Source organism: Ips typographus, linkage group LG8 (genome assembly GCF_016097725.1).
Source record: "Ips typographus isolate SLU linkage group LG8, UJ_Ityp_2.0, whole genome shotgun sequence".
Taxonomy (NCBI): Eukaryota; Metazoa; Arthropoda; class Insecta; order Coleoptera; family Curculionidae; genus Ips; species Ips typographus.
The window spans coordinates 5,076,298-5,094,042 of record NC_138429.1 but is presented as its reverse complement, the minus strand read 5'-3'; the positions used below and the strand labels follow the sequence as shown (position 1 = coordinate 5,094,042).

The 17,745-nt window shown below is 31.4% G+C and overlaps 2 protein-coding genes across 2 annotated transcripts in view; one reads left to right on the top strand and one right to left on the bottom strand.

Annotated features, from left to right (window-relative positions):
* The window catches only part of LOC145732923 (uncharacterized), a 138,866-nt gene that overhangs the window by 66,303 nt on the left and 54,818 nt on the right, over window positions 1-17,745 (bottom strand). Inside the window, exon 2 of the mRNA XM_081985471.1 lies at window positions 1,349-1,522. Coding sequence (XP_081841597.1) covers window positions 1,349-1,481 — 133 coding nt within the window. The 5' untranslated portion in view covers window positions 1,482-1,522. The remainder of the gene's footprint in view (window positions 1-1,348; window positions 1,523-17,745) is intronic.
* LOC145732617 (uncharacterized) lies at window positions 8,147-8,675 on the top strand. The gene is made up of 2 exons (XM_081984978.1): window positions 8,147-8,307; window positions 8,367-8,675. The coding sequence occupies exons 1-2, from the start codon at window positions 8,229-8,231 to the stop codon at window positions 8,597-8,599; spliced, it is 312 nt and encodes a 103-aa protein (XP_081841104.1). The 5' UTR covers window positions 8,147-8,228; the 3' UTR covers window positions 8,600-8,675.

Here is a 17,745-nt window from a genome sequence, read left to right as displayed (position 1 = left end):
TGGTGTATTAACTTTATTTAGATGGAATAAATTGTTAATATACGACGACGTAAACTACATTACCAATAAGTTTCATTACATGAAATTTTGTGCCAATCATTGTTGTGTCTAAGTGAAATCATTCCCCACTGCCCAAATAGAATCCTACACTATTTTAGTCTTAATTAAATACAACACCTGTTTATTTCATAAATTTGATACTGATCTAAGTCAAAGTGGTCCTTATTATTTACGAACGCAAGCAATAGAGTATCAAAGAGACGAGACACCTCAAAGTCGCATATACCAAGAATAAAAGCAAACTTTAGACTGGCAAAAGCTTCTTTACGCATTCATTACGTTCCATCGCAATTTTTAAGAAAATGAAATCCTTGCCATTCAAAGCAGCATGTTGAATTAGCGTTTCAGTTCTGTCATCAAAGGAATGTTTTTTTGCTTTTTTTGTTCATAGAATAACTGATCATCATTAAATGCTTTTTTGATAGAGTAGAGCAAACTATTAAAGTATAAGCGAAGCAAATTCCAATAATATTTTATTAGATTCTAGAATATGCTGATACTTCATATCGATCGAGTAAAAGCTTGATAATATTGGAAAATGAGCCGAAATTTTCTGAAGACGTTTATTTCCTACAACACATGCCACGAGGGTAGCGAAAAGTTTAATTTTAAAGCCAACCATATCGAATTTGCTCGAGAAATTTATTTTTAGGCAATTTGGAAGCTAGAGAGAGACCCTCATTAAAGTCCTTCAGCTTATTGGAATTTGAGGTAAATTTATCTTGTATGGCACTAAAGTAGGTGCTTGTACGGAACTTTCATGATTAGTTTTTTGTAATATTCTGATCAACAAAGTCCTAGCAAACTAATTTCAAACCGAAAGAGTTTTAGTTTAATATTTAGAACATCGTGCTGAATTTTGTGGAATTCAAAAAAAGTTGGAGAAAAAGTAGAACCCTCAAAAAGCAACTTTCTAAGGGTGTCATTAATACGGGGGTAGGTTTCAATTTTTTTGCGGTTCTGGATTTTTTCGTGGTTTCTCCTTTGGGAAGCTTAGCGTGATTGATACCGAAAAGTTTGCCATTATTACGACGGAATGAGCCTATGTAAAGCCTGTTACGTTTTTGGAGCCTAAAGTTTCCACTTTTATTGTTAGGCCAACTGGATTTAAGATGATTATACGCTTAAATTTCAAAGGAAGTTATTAAGGATTATTTTGTAGTCGCTTCTTTTTGTGTTTATGGAAAAGTGAATGTAGAAGCAGTAGTTGAATAGAAGTTAATGTCTCAGAAATGACTTTAATTATCCAGAATTACTTTTTGGGTGGGGGGATTATTAATATACATACCTGGAAAGTTTGGAGTAGTGATAATGCCTCGGGCTGCTGTATAAGTGCCGCCACATGTCCTCCTTCCTGCCACCGTCGACAAAATTTGCATTAACAATATCAGAGCCGAGGTAAGTCGAATCTGCCTCCACATTTTAGACGCAACTTGTCCCTTAGAAGTTTTCCATCTTGGATCTGAAACAATTAAAACTTGTTAGGGAGTTTCTAGTTTTGGAATTTAGCGAGAAGTAGTTGGGAGAAGTTGGCGCGAAAAACGATGACGATATTGCATTTGAGTTTTATTGCCCTTGAGAAACAAATTATTTTCAAGTGCTATTTCATGTCATTTAATGAGGAATTGCATTCCGAAGAATATTTCCTGTCTATGTTAAACTATCCGTATGAGGAGCAAATTTTCAAATACAACCAATAATTTTTTTGTTACTAATTAAATTGTATGCACTTAATAATAATAATTTAGGATTCTACTGGATTCTAAGCTGAATTTAACAGCAAGACTGAAGGTACTTCTTAATTGAACACACTTTAATAATAACAAAAAAGCAAAAACGTCTTTATGTTTACAAACTAGTCTCTGTTCATGTACTTTTTCACTCACTAAATTTACAAACCCCCTCACCCCCTCCTAACCTTTCTTCAGAAGGTGGGTTTGTGAATTCCAATCAAACCAAGTAGGAAATACAAGGCTATTCTTGATACTTTGATACTACAGTAATAATAATAATCATTTTTATGGGAATAGTTTGAATAATTACACTAATATGACCTTAATATTAGCCCTTTAAACTAACTAATCCAAAAGGCAATCTTCCACTTTCAAAAATAAGAACCCAAACAAAAATATTAATAATTATCCTAGGTTACCCAAAAAAAAAATGTTGTAACTGTATAGAAACAAATTCAAATAATATTACCAAGTTAATATTTTTTCATTTACAACAAACAGTTGGCTTATTTAGAGTCTATTTTAAGATGATACCAATAGTAACTCTATTAATCCCTTGCTGAAGATACAACAAAAATGCAAGAGGACCAAATTGTAGCCCATAAAATGTCCAGTCTGATCCACTAACTTGCGAAACAATTTTGCCCCTTTAGAAACTAGAAAGAAAAATGTTAGAAAACTCCTAACCTCCGTCGCTGTAACATTCAATTGGTCTGGATTCAATTGAACTCCAAAACGGTTAGAGATACAAAAAAAAATCGAGAGAGCAAACTTGTAGCCTATTAAAGTACAGATTGGTTTATTAAATAAATAAACAATTTTTTCTTCTTCTCTACAAAGATATTCTTAACAGGGAATTTAGAAAATTACAAAATTATATAAACATGTTCCTGGAGGAACAAACTTTATTGTGACCTGAACGTCAAACCAAGCATAAAAGTGAGGATTAGCAACGGAGAAGAAGAGATTTACCAATTATACGTTAACAACTACAGCTGTATCCAAGTTAAAACATCATCAGCAACAACTAATTCAAATTACCGGGCATTCTACTGCAAAATGTATTACCCCATAACATCAAAAGGACTATCATGAGCTGAGTTAATAAGGAAATTAAGGGATAGTATCACCAGTCAAGGGCACCATAAATAACACCAGAACTTTTTACTTAAATGAATGCCAGATAATATGAACTGTGTTTATAATTAAAATTTTTGCAATTTTTAATTAATGTAAGTAATGCGGTAATGTATTGTGTTGCTTTAGTTATTTAATAAAAATTACCCTTTAACAACTAGCTTTCATATGAAAACAGTTCACTCTATTTGACCATTTCAGAAGGCTACATCTTCCTCCCTATAAATTTGTATGAGATAAATCTGGGGAGAAATCAATAATAATTTAGTAATAAAAACATTCGACTGAATTTCTGTTCTATGGCAGCTTTGGCCTCCGGAGATCAAAATGAAGTCGAAAGAATTCCACGTTGCATGCCGGCTCGATTCGGATAACATAAATCATTTTGGAATGGCGTTTTAAGGGATCTATCTGGTAGCTTGTCGATATCCCAACTTTATTGTATTGTGGATTATTCTTTCTTCATAATTTATGATATAGCGAGAAAGCGGAAAATGCAGTTTTTCTCGTCTGAGGTCAGCTCGAATTTGAATTAAAATAGAAATACAATTAGGAGTATTACGAAGATATCAAAATTTCTTTAATTATTACAGAAGTATCAATGTGCAATTTTGAAAACAAAATTTTGTTTTCTGTAATCCAAACAATGTGTGAATTGTATTTTTAATAAAAAGAAAATTACAAAACTCTCAGCCCTGATCGATTTACATAATAAAAGAAGAGCGTTAAAATTTTTCAACTTATGAAAATATAAGTGTCGTTATTAAACACAAGCAGACTACACTCGTGAATTTTTCAGCGTTACCTCGGATTTCTCCGCAAAGTTAACCTTAAAACGAAACTTTGAAGACCTCGTCGCAGTAAAAAAACAACTACACAACTTTCCTAATAAAGACACACGTGCTTTTCAAATTATATCTCGTACGTAAAGTAGGTCGACCTCAAAATAGCATCAGGATTATGTTGTATTTTGAACTTAAACCCTTTTTTTAAAAAAAGCGGACATGTTGGTCACGCAATATGTCTTTCAAATTATTCCCAGGGCTGATAAATGCGCAGTTTCTTTCATGTGGCTCTGTAGGCTATATTTCAGCATTTTTTTCGCTCTTTATCGAACATGACAGGACGAAAATGCGATTTGTCACTGATGTAGCCTTTCTTCTCAAATTTCAATAGTCGCTTTGAATGGTACACTGACAAATCGAAAACAGCGTTGCTTGTTGTATTCTAGAAGTGTGTGAATTAATTATTGTCAAGAGCTTTTGTTAAAACTAATACTGACTTTTAATATTCTGAGTACATAGTTTCACAACCGAAGCTTTCATTAATATTAAACAAAAAATTAAAATTTCAAATCCTTTTTTCCATTTGCACGGTGCTTAGAACAGTCTTGTAGGATAAATTCGACTAAGTATTGCACTACCCTAATGGGAATTGGATAAATTGGATTTTGCGCCTCGAACTATCACAATTACGACTCAGCTTTTGGGTCAATGAAGTTTTAGTAGTCAGAACTTTTCCTTTGTTTTAAGTGAATAATTTCTCTTTTATGTTGGGCATTATTTCTGCTTTATCCGGTTTATTTCGAGTAAGTTCGATTTTGTTATTAAAGGCCGGTAAACGACGACAAGCCGATGTTTCTTGAAAAGAGGGTTAAAAGTTTTGTGTTAAAGACATTTTCAATTTAATAGCGTTTTTATACTGAAATTGATTCTTTGTATGAAAACAGTGTTGTTGCACTGAAAGGTAATACTGATTGAACAAGAACCGAAAGTTCAGTATTACAAAATAACAGAGCGAAAAACTTTTCTATGCAGACTAATTCAATTTTGGAAAAACTTTATAAAAGCACTAACTTAAATAAAAGTAGGGTGTTGCAGCAGTTTCGGTTTCCTTTGACGTGCAACTTTGAAAACTGGAACAAACTTTTTACCGTTAGAACTGTTTGCTAAATTGACGGTTTTATCAAAGCCTTTTCCACCTAGTTATTCACTACCTCCATACCGGGTGGCCTAGTTTAGTATTATTACCATGCAACAGGATCTGCGTAGTAATTAGTATTTTCTCAAACGTGAAATGCAACGTCTGGCAAGCTTCTGATGAGGGAAACTGTGTATTTGCACTGCATAAATATACCCTGGTGTTGCTAATTGACATATTGTTATTGCTGCAGCTAAATATCGGCGAAATAATTCACGCCATCTGCAATATTGAGCTACAATAAATTTATTGGCTCAGTCAATATTCCCATTGATATTAAATTTGATTGTGCTTTCAATTTTGAATTGGTTGTAATACCAATGCTATTATCTGAACGATTATTATCTAGTTTTGTAGCCTGTATAATAATTGATTTCTTAAATTTTATAACAGTGTCAATGTAAGGAACCCTATCCACGGAATTTTACCATTTTTGATAATTATGATTTTTCTTTAAAATTATAGATCAATTTCTTAACTGCGTTGCCAACTAATAATAGAAATTTGCTTCTTGTGTAATGTTGAATAAAAATCTCGTAATGTTTTAAACATCTTAAAATGTTTTAGGAAGACTGCAAGAAAGAAAGACTGGAAATGGTCTAAAAATGTTATTAAGATACTACAAATATTGCAAAAGGTCTAAAAATATTACAGTAAGCCTAAGAATGTAGTGGAATGTCTCAAAATGTTGCTAAAACACTGCAAATATTGCAAGCACTCTAAAAATGTTGCAGAAGGATTTAAAATGTTTCAGAGAAGCCTAGTCATATTTTGAAATATCGTAAAATGTTGTAGGAAGACTGGCAATACTGAAAAATGTCTAAAAAAAATTGAAATAAGTCTAAAAATGTTGCAGAGAGCCTTAACATGTTACTAAAATACTACAAATATTGCAACAGGTCTAAAAATATTACAGTTAGCCTAAGAATGTTGTGGAATGTCTCAAAATGTTGCTAAAACACTGCAAATATTGCAAGCATTTTAAAAATGTTGCAGAAGGATTTACAATGTTCCAGAGAAGCCTAGTCATATTTTGAAATATCGTAAAATGTTGTAGGAAGACTGGCAATACTGAAAAATGTCGAAAAAAATTTGAAATAAGTCTAACAATGTTGCAGAGAGCCTTAACATGTTACTAAAATACTACAAATATTGGAAACACTCTATAAATGTTGCAGAAGGATTTACAATGTTCCAGAGAAGCCTAGTCATATTTTGAAATATCGTAGAATATTGTAGGAAGACTGGCAATAGTACGGTTATAAAATGTTTTAGAAAGTCTAGAAATGTTGCAGAGAGTTTAAAAATGTTGCTAAACGAGTTAATAAATCGATTTAGTTCAAATAATGATGACATTATGTGTCAGTCGTAAAAAATAGTATATTATTAACCAAGGTTTAGACGAAAGCTTTTATTGACAGTATGCCAAGATAAGGTGAAGACATAAGGTCAATAAAAGCTGCTCAAACCGTGGATAATAAAGCGTTTTTTCGCGTTTTTTGATGGTCCTTTTATTGAACATTTAAAAATTTAAGATAACAACAAAACAACAACATTAAGGGATCACCTAATTTATCTGTTCATATGTCGTATGTCTTAATAGACATTGACATTATTATTTAGCTACGTCAATAATATTTACTTTTTTGTTGTGTTTGTTCCAGACTAGAGATTAGATTATATTTTTTACCTAGGTCAACAATAATCATTAAGGTAGGTAATTTCTCAAGTTACTAATCGGTTCATAACTAGTTTATCATGTTAGTAGTGGAAAAAATATATTTATTATATTTCTGCATTTCATTTATGATTGAAATTCACCCAAGTTAATGCTAAATCGGGGTTTAAAATTTCCATGGATAGGGTAGATCCAAAAAGATCACGAACAGCACTGTTGGCCGTAACATCTCCAGTGTTAAAATAGCAAATAAATTTTCGTTGCATGTGGCTTTATAAACACTATTTTAAAAGAAGACATTTTCCTGATATTCAGGAAACAACAGCAGTATATATTACGGGCGAGAGATAATTTATCTCAACTCTTGTCGCGGTTAAAACTTACACTGTCGCGAAAATGTTGCTTGTATTGCCCCACTATTTTTCATTTGTTCTGACGGTATAATATGGGATGATACTTTTTAGACCGTAATTATTTTCAAAAATATTAATTTTTGTTTTTAGGACTCTTAAATTAATAAGTTTTTGACATGGGTAAACATTTAGTATATTTCACCACAGTGTAGAGAAAGAGAGTTATATTTTAACGAAGATACTGAAGCAAGATAAATATAATGTTTTAATTTGAAAAAATCATGTAAGCAACCGGCAATCATTATTTTTTATGAATCACATTTTAGGAAAAGTGTTTTGTTAAAAAAACAATAATCAAACTAAAACAAAAAATTATTTTTAAAAATAATCTCCCGTACAATTAGAATTAAAAGCATTGCAAGTTTGTCATTAAGGGAATTCAGGTATACTCTGATATGAATTTTAAATGAAAACCATTATGAATACTTCAGTCTATTTTTAAATACAATTTTACTAAGAGTTTGTGTAATAAAAAAAATTTAATAGCATGTTAAATTAATTAAGCTTTATTGTAAACAAATTCTCAACTTCTTCTCACTACAATAAATTAAAAAAGTTAGTACCTAATGCGCTTTTAGTAATATCTAATCTAAAGTCCACGGAATTGTTTTCACACAGTTTACTGTTTTCATAGACTTTACACTTACAATGACTTGAAACATTAAAAACAATCTGCCACATTAGATATTTTTGATGTTATATCCAAGTGTGCTTATTAATTACGTTTAAATTAATATCAACTTTTTCATAAAGGGTTTATCACTTTTTGTTTTTGACTTAATTAATGAATGTAAATCTTTTTCTCAGTTTTGGTTTAAGTAAAAGTAGTCAGAAACTCCATTTTAAACATTTGATTATAGCTTTTTAATCAAGCCAAAGTAATAAAATAATTTTTAATTTTTGTTTTTTCAAAATTAATAAGATTATCTTACATCAATGTTTCAGAGTAAACTACTTCACCTTGCAACATTGACAAACAATAAAACAATTTTTTTACCTAAAAAATAGTCAGATAGACTCTCAAAGGGAAACTCCAGAACGTCATCTATTTTTTCCAGTAAATTTACATTACTGATTTTGATTGATCTTTTTTTAAGAGCATTTATCACGTATCGTAAGAACTACTATCTCTAATAACACACAGCTTTGTCCCATTATTTTGTATATAAGATAAAACCCACTGATTCGCTGTCAGTAATTCAAGCATTGGCAAGTTGGAAACTCAATATGTCTGGCAAAGTAGTACTGTGTTTATTCGCACTGTTGGTGGTTTCAGCAGTGTCTGATGATATGGATGACCTACCAAGTAAGTACCACACGACTTTGTTGTATTATAGTAGCTAATGTTTGTCTAATAATCTACAGCATGTCCAGAGGGCTCTTCAAAGAGTACATACTTAGCAGACCCTTATGATTGTGGCGCCTTTTATGAATGCAGCAATAGTTTACCTATGCACTTCACTTGTCCTGAAGGTACTTATTTCGATATTGAAAAAACTAGTTGCAGTTGGGCTGACAAGGTAGATTGTGGTATCAGACCTACAACACCAACTCCTACCACAGCTGAACCCACTACACTGATCTCAACTGATTATTAATACTTAAATTTACCAAATATAGAAGAAGGATTTAACGATGTTATTATGCATGTATTAAAGACGTATTTATCAAAAACTACGTTTTACTGAAGTTTCAGTTTCTTTAAACTGGGTCTAGGTCGCTGATTTAAACGATTATTTCCTATTTTAAAAAGCGATATCATATCAATTTGTATACTTGTAAAGGACAATTGACATTACGGTGTCAATTGTCGTATTGTTACGGTCTTGTTTCAGTTATATCACGATTTTTTATATTTCAATCATATTTGGAGTGTTTGATAATAATTTCACTCTTCACTCTTCCAAAGTATGATCAAAGCAAAAGATAAAGAAGCAGAGATTTGAGTCATCTGGTTAAAATTGAATTGCAAAAGAATATTAAGGAATTATTTAGGGCTTTGCAACATAAGCTTTAGAGCCAGAAAGTAAAATTAAATAGGTCAGAATTGTCGAATAATGATCATTAAAATTAATTTATTGATTATGTTCAAATGAGCTAAATATAGCGATTGGTGTGATAGAAATAATATACTTACATATTTTATTATTTTTTATTAGATACCAATCTCTTATATACCATATATAGATTTTTAGAAAGCTCTAAAAATGGTCAACTTCCATAAAAAACCAAGTTTGGTACATAATTCTGAAAATATCGTCTACAGAAAAAAACTGAGTACACCACTGAGATCTACAGAAAATTCTCTAAAGAAATCCGTTTTTATCTTTCCGATAAGTTAGAAAACGACGGAACTACGAGGGGGGGCCCAAAATGCAAAGTTTTCAAAATAAAATTTTGCTTTATAATCCAGGTTTAGTGTGTACTAATAATTATACAGCAAAAATGAGTCAATTTTAATATAAATCATTCAAAATTCTATATCATTCTATAAAAGAGTGCTAGTTTGTTTACTATAAAGAAAATGGAATGTTTGACAATATTGGCAAAGCAATAAATAGTGCTACGTAAAATTAAACTTTATCCACTAATCTGTTACAGCCAATATGTCTGAGGAATGTCATGAATTTGTTTTTAATTGGATAGATATTAAAATATAACAATTTTTATTACCCTCAAGATCAAAAGATATTTCTTTTTCTTTTGCTTTTTGCTTAAGTTGATAAACTTGGGATAAGAAAAATAGAAAGGAATGCCATAATGAATTTATTCACCACCTTGTTAAAACTGAGTAAGTTTTTAGTCAAAAATAATTTTAAAATACTACAATACACTCCTAGAATGCTGCTTATGTAATTGTGTAGAATGATGTAATAATACTCTTTCAAACTACTGCACACTAATACCACCTATTTTGTTCCTGTTTTAAGAGTGACATACCGTCCATTAGGTAATGGATGTATATTAGCACTAATCCAACCTATCCCAAACGTAACATGAGCAATTTTTTGCTGAAATGTCATCAGTTATTAAAGTGCAATGGAGCTGTATAAGGATGTCCGACATACGAGACTGATTTATTGCACATTATTAACTTCAACGTTGAAACGTAATGAACATATTTTCCGAATACTTCCGGTTCAAATTTTGTTGTTTGATCGTAATTCCCAATGATTAAAGGGCAACTAAAGCACAAAATTTCTCGTCATTCGATAATGATTTTGCACGTATATCACCCCGATTTAATGAACATCTTCCTGTTCAAACGTTTTTTTTTACGGAACTGTAGTAAACGTCAAAGATCGATTTATTTAATGCCGGGTCAATTTGTAGAAGGCAGGGTTATTTACGAAAAAAATCCGTGCCACAGAAACCGGGCAAATAAGTAATGCAATAAAACACAAGGATGAGGGATAAGTGGAAAAAACTGGGAAAAGCTGGAATAGCACAAGTGATTGAATTTTCCGCCTGAAACATCTCCAATTTTACGACTTGAAACTCTCTCACGTAAACCTATTTTTAATTCTAATTAAGATAATATCTTGTGTTCAGGATTTTTTGTCTGGAAAAAGAAATATATTTCTTTTCGAAACCCTTCTCACCTGCCAACCCCAAAAACAAATATTTCACCGGAAATAAATGAAGATATAATCCTGATTAAATCACTAAGATGGAAATGTTTAATCCATGAAATTGTTGTATACAAATTATTATAAACACTACAACAAAATTTCAACTTAAACGATAAAAAAATAACAAGACAAATGGCTGTAAATTAATTAGGATAAAGTTTCTGAAACCCCTAGCTACATTGTGATAAACCTTATCGAACAAGGTTTTGTTCTATGTTCACAACAAGTTCAAAGCAATTAACAAACCGATCCTAACCCTACATGTATCGCGTTTACTTTCGCTCCAACAAGATTTAATCTGAAACAGCCAGCACCATATAAATTGAAAATTTAGTTTTATTGATTTAGGACTGAGCACAGGTAGAAATTTGAAATAATGATGCTTGCTAAAAGCCTTATATCTGTTGATTACTGATTTTCATGTGACCTTATTGAATGTGTGAATGTTTTAGTTATCATTTAATTTTACTTTGTTGGTAAACATTCCTGAGAGAACTTCTTTGCATTCTGTTTACTGTTGCTAATTATTCTGAACCACACATTAACGTAGATATGTTAAATAAAAATTATTATTTTTGCTTACGTAGTTAATCTAATAAACCCATTTGATACAATTTCCGGCACTTAATAGGATATTGTCTTATTTGGTCTCTAAATCCAGAAAATCAAAAAGTATAAAACTGGCAAGGCTAGAAAAGTCAAACATGTTAATTATGAATGGCAAAATCATTGTTTGCAATTTATTCCAGAATTTTTGATATTAAACAATTAAAGGAAATGACAAGAAGCATGAAAAACTTGAAAAAATACTAGTAGCTCCTCAATTTTGATTTTTAGACCTTTGCAATTGACCTGTAAACCTTGATTTTGGCTTTTCAAATCTAAAATAAAAAACATGAAACGCCTACAATTTAGATTTCAAGTCAGTTTCAGTATTTTAACAGAATTTACCCTAAATTGACTTACAGCTTACAGACACTAATTTTGACCCCTGAAACCTTTCAAAACGCACTGGGATTCTTGTAATTTGCATTGCAATACAGCTTTCATGATATTTTAACAGAATTACAGCATTTTTTGCTTGAAATCCACCTACAGACTCTGATTTTGACTTTTCAAACCTTAAAAAGAATTTGGCAGGTTTCTAATTTGAATTCCAAGTTGGTTTTCAAATTAGTTGACTGGAATTTCAGCATTTTCTGCTTGAAATTGACCTAAAAACCAGGATTTTGGCTTTTCAAATCTTGAAAAAGACTTGGAAAATTTACAATTTGGATTTCAAGTCAGTTGCATAGTATTTGAATAGAATTTGCTCTAAATTGGTCTACAAACACTAATTTTGACCCCTGAAACCGTTAAAAACGCACTGGGATTCTTGTAATTTGCATTGCAATACAGTTTTAATGATATTTTAACAGAATTACAGCATTTTTTGCTTGAAATCCACCTACAGACTCTGATTTTGACTTTTCAAACCTTGGAAATGAACTTGGCAGGCTTCTAATTTGAATTCCAAGTCGGTTTTCAAATTAGTTGACTGGAATTTCAGCATTTTCTGCTTGAAATTGACCTAAAAACCTTAATTTGGGCTTTTCAAATCTTGAAAAAGACTTGGAAAATTTACAATTTGGATTTCAAGTCAGTTTCAGTAGTATTTAAAGACAATTTACCCTAAATTGACCTACAAACATTTAAATTCACCCCTGATACCTTTGAAAAGGTACTGGAATTCTTGCAATTTGCATTGTAATACAGTTTCCATGATACTTCAATATAATTACATCGTTATCTGCTTGAAATCGACCTAGAGATCCTGATTTTTGCTGTTCAAACCTTGGAAAAAAGTTGGAAAACTTACAATTTGAATATCAAGTCACAGACACTGATTTTGATCTCTGAAACCTTTGAAAAGAAACTGGAATTCTTGTAATTTGCATTGCAATACATTTTTCATGTTATTTCAAGAGAATTACAGCATTTTCTGCTTGAAATCGACCTACAGACCCTGATGTTGATTTTTCAAACCTTAAAAGGACTTGCAAAGCTTACAGTTTGGATTTCAAGTCAATTTCAGTAGTATTTGAACATAATTTACCCTAAATTGACCTACAGGCACTGATTTTGACTCCTGAAACCTTTCAAAAGGCACTGGAACTCTTGTAATTTGCTTTTCAATCCAATTTTCATGATATTTCAACAGAACTACAGCTTAAAATCGACCTAGAGACCCAGTCAGTTTTCAAGTTAGTTAAATGAGATTTCAGCATTTTCTGCTTGAAATTAAAAACACACTTGACACGGTTGTAGGAAAATGTTCAAGGTTAGGATATCGGTGAATGAAATATAATGGAACTCTATATACGTTATATACTTAAGAAATAAAGTAATATAACTTGCTAAATATAATAAATTATAAGAGGTAATTTAAATGTAGCACTTGTGCAACGATGTGAAATTCAACCGCGACATTCCTTGCAAATAATTTATCTTAAAATTGTAACAAACTGCTGTAGTTTCGTTGTTATCAAGACGTCCTCCATCTAAAATAGTGTTTATACGAATACATAAACATTTTATTTATTAGCATAAAACTGAAGTTTACGCCCCAAGTGGCACAAGAAAACTTGAAACACCTAAACATCTTTCAAATATAATATTCTCTACAGTTTTTTTACAGGTTGTATAAAATTTAGAAAAGCAAAAGTAAGTTTTTTTTTCCACTAAACTCCTTACTTCTCTTAACTTGATAAAACTGGAAAAAAATTGTATATTAGAAAGAATCCATTTTCCACGCTGTCATCCTTTCTCCAATGCACGAGGCTTCTTTATGCTTTCATGCCATTTATACATTACGCCTCCCTAATATTACAATAGTAAAATAAATGATTTTTCAGGTTTTCCCTTTTATTTCGACGAAAAAAAAAACTGGGTGCATTATTCATGCCATCTCAAATCGTCCTATTTTATAGGCGTTTCTTTACGCTAGCAAATAAGGATTATTTTGATATATGATTATTGGAAAGAACGTTTTCAGGGTTTTAAAAGAAATGATTTAAAGGCTTTCTGGGCTGTCGAATGAAAGGCATTAAATTATTTCCAAAATGGGCTGCAGCTGTTAGTTAAAAGCGATGTTAAAAGATTCTAGTACCAGTAAAAAATTAGTATACAAGGTGGTCCAGTTTTAAATGTCAATAATTCACCATTCGATAGCCCATCAAAAAATAAATTGACATGCATTATTTCCATTTTTCTAAAAAATGTTTTCTACGGAAAATACAGTACTTCAAATTTCAGTTTAAAAAATCGGTTTTTTGTCATATCTGGAGCAGTTTTGATCAAATTTGGAACAAGTGACGTAGATACATGAAGATGGTTTTCATTTTTAAGCCTTATTTTCTACGTCACTGGATATTTTTCTGTACAATATGAAAAAGAAAGTATCTCTTATAAAATTCTGTTTTGAAACTTTGTTTACGAGATAGTTGAGTTATTACGTTTAAAGAACCAAAACCAACCTAACCCAACTTAAAAATGTGGAATTATGTTGGAAAAGGAAAATTGACTTAATGCAACATTCCTTGCAATAATTTATCCTAAAATTGTAACAAACTGCTGTGCAGCTTCGTTGTTATCAAGACGTCATCCACCTAAAATAGTACCTAAGTAAAAGGCTTAAAAAGTCTTTGTAGCCAGTTTTCATAGTTTCCGGACAAATTAAATATTGAAAATATACTTAGAAACAAGTAAATTGACTTTGAAACGGTAAAAATTGGCTTCGAAGCTAAGCTCGTCTTTGTAACCAGTTTTCAGACAAATTGAAGGACTAAAGAGTATTGAAAATTGACTTGTACACATAAATAACAAAATAACTATTTTTTCTAGAATTTTTGGCTAAAAATTCACACATTCAAACCTTAAAAATTAACTTGGACTTCAAAAAATTACTTACTAAACTAATGAAAGTGACATCAGAAGCTTAAAATTTTCATTTGAAGCAAGTTTTCATAATTTGAAAACAAACTTCAATATTTTAGTCTTGAAAATAGTCTTAAATACAGGATATTGACATTAGGTTCATGAAAATTGACATGAAAACTAACCTGTCAAGCTCTTTTTTACTTTGCTTTTCATTTTCTTGAACTCTTTCTCTACTTCTCTTTTTAGTGGTTTAAAATTGGTTTCAGCGTGGAAAATCCAGTTTTAAGATTATCTTCACCATGTTTTTGATATAGAAAGAGGAAAAATGTCATTCCAAGATTTGTTACTATTAAATCGTCTTTTTGACACCTCAGTGCTAAAAATTAGAGCATTTCTCAGAAATGTAGACTGTTTTTAGTGCGTTAAGGCTCTTTTCAGCATGAAATCGAGTTTCAAGACTATCTTCACAAAGGTTTTGGCTTATCAGGCCTGAAAGCCAGTTCCACTGTCCATAGTCTTGAAAATGTCATTTCAAGCTTCTTCACTATTAAATTGACTTACTACACTCATAGGTGCAAAAAAATTTACCATTTGTAAAAAATTTGGACTGTTAGACTGAAAAATCGAGTTTAAGACTATTTCTAATAGTTAAAGTCCAGTTTCAGACTCTTCAGTAATGAAAGTAAAAAATGTTGGCACTAAATGCTACGATATAAGTCTTTAGAACTCATTTTTAGAAATTAGTTAGTCCGAAAATTAATTTTAGACTGTTTCCAGTGTTTAATTGAATTCTAGGCTTGTTTCAGTCCAGAAAATTGAGTTGTACAAAAACTAAAATTCTGAAAATAGACTTTTGGATTCTTTAATCTTAGTAAAGTCAGTTCTAGCTTTAAAAGTCGACTTTTAGTAGTAAAAAATAAGTTTTGTGCGTAATAATCTTTGTCTTGATTTCCGGACAGTTTTTAGTTTCTGAAATACAGTTTCAGTAATACACTCGACCAGGATTGCAGTCTGAGAAAACTAATTATAAGACTATTCCTATTAACACAACAAGTTTTTAGACTATTCAGTACAAATTTGGACTCTCACATGTCTTAAATGTTTAGTTTAACACCTGTAGTCTAAAAAATTGAATTCCAGGAAAAATTAGTCTAAAAATCCAGCTTTTTTTTACTATGTAAACACAATTAAGAGCTTGCAAAAGTTTTGTTCGTTTTGCAGATTCAAACAACTTTTATGATATGTTGGTTTGAAAAGTACTTTGTCATTTAATATATGGTTCAATATACCCAATTTCTAATATCCTTCTTATGCTGAAACACTAGATATCACAATACATCAGCGGAAGTTATTCAACTGAAAGACTTAGAAATCTGAAACTTTCGTTCATATCGGGCCATTTACATTCATATCGTTGCACGTGTGCAAAACTTTTTAATAAAAATCACTTTAAAGCTTAAGCCGGAGAATGCTTTTAAATGTGAGTGCTTTCTAGAGTAGCGGAACCGTCGCCCAAAGATATTTATCGACAATGTGTCGTTCCAAATAATTGTTTTCTTCATTTAGAAACTTTTCACGAATATCATTTCAAAATTCTGTTTATAACGTTGTTTATAACAAAGTATCGTGGTTCTTAGGAAGTTAAGAAAGTAATTAAAAAGTTCTTAAGTTAACCTGTAGTAGCATGTAAGGAATACCAAACAGGCGAGTTATTAAGTGATTATTAAATTCGTGTTCAAATTTCCTTACCTAGGACCAAATTTCCATTTAGGTTGCAGCTCTTATTTGCTTTAATTACTGAAAATTTTGCGTGCTGCTCACTTTTCCTGCAAACTTGAGAATATTAAGAAAACTTGCTTCCAACCTGTCAAGTCGTTTGCGTAAACAAGTGCATTAAACTATTCTCTAAGAGATGCAATCGGATAAACTGCAACCGGAATGTTGTCAACGCCTTAATAATCAGCAATCCAATTTCATGAACTAGTAACTGAAATTAGCACATGTCACGGATATGTCGCTTTCATGTCGACGACTAATAAACAACGCGTCAATCTGGAACTATTGATTGTTTGCTTTTAGAGATCAAATTTACATACACATTACCACCAAGCAGATTGGTAAGATGTAATGAGTTTTGTATTGATAGACAATAGTTTAAATACTTCATGTTGTTTAGAATATATTATCCTTAAATTTATATCAGTTAATTTATTAAACAAATTGCTAAAAAATAATTTGTTTCTACTCCTACAGGGATATTGGTTCATTCCTTAACAGTTTAGAGAACGAATAAGTAGGCCAACGGTTGAACGAATACAGAATACAGTTAGGGTCACTTCTATGTGTGTTTCTTCTTATATTCTTGTTTCTTTTTTAATCTTACTGTATTTTGGTTTTTCCCCCGAACAGATCTGTTTTGTCGCTGTTTCTTATTTTTTGTTCCAATTCATCCAGGTTCATTTCGGTCATCTGGGCAATAGAAGGGAGATTCCTTTGATAGGTGTGGATATATTGTTAAAGCTCCAGAATTTTTGGAATTCTTTTTTGATGGATTAGTTTCTTCCTTTCCGTTCCAAGGTTAATTTTGATTTTTGCCCTTGCCAGTCTATGGTCTAATACTGACACATCGGTTATTTTGTACCTTTTATTCGTTATTATAAAGTCAACTTCGGTTTTCGTTTTTCGGATAGCTGGCTTTTTGAAAAAAGAGTTAATGCAGAAAAGATCTCTCAGTTTCAGTCTTTTCAGATTTTCTTGATGTGGTTATATCCTCAAGTTGATCTATTTGCTGTTTTTCTGCTGTACTTGTGGGGACATACACTTGGATTATCTGCAGCTTATATCTTTCTGATAATTTGACGATTATATAGATGACCCTATCGGAAATTGATTTCATCTTGATTACTTGATTTGTAAGCCTTTTATTGATGAGCAGTGCTACTCCTCCAATGTGGTAGTTTGTCTCACTATTATTTTGATAGATCATATGGCCCGACCTAAGAACTGTGCATTTTTCTTCTGGCAGTCTCGCACAGGCCACTTATATCCCAATTGATATGACCTAGCACTTTTTCCAGCTCTTCCATGCGGTCTTCAGTTCTTAGTGTTCTGATATTGTAAGTGTCAATTGACAGATTTATAGTGTTTGAAGGTGGTTGAAGGGAGGCTGACCTGGTGTGGGATTTTTGTTTACC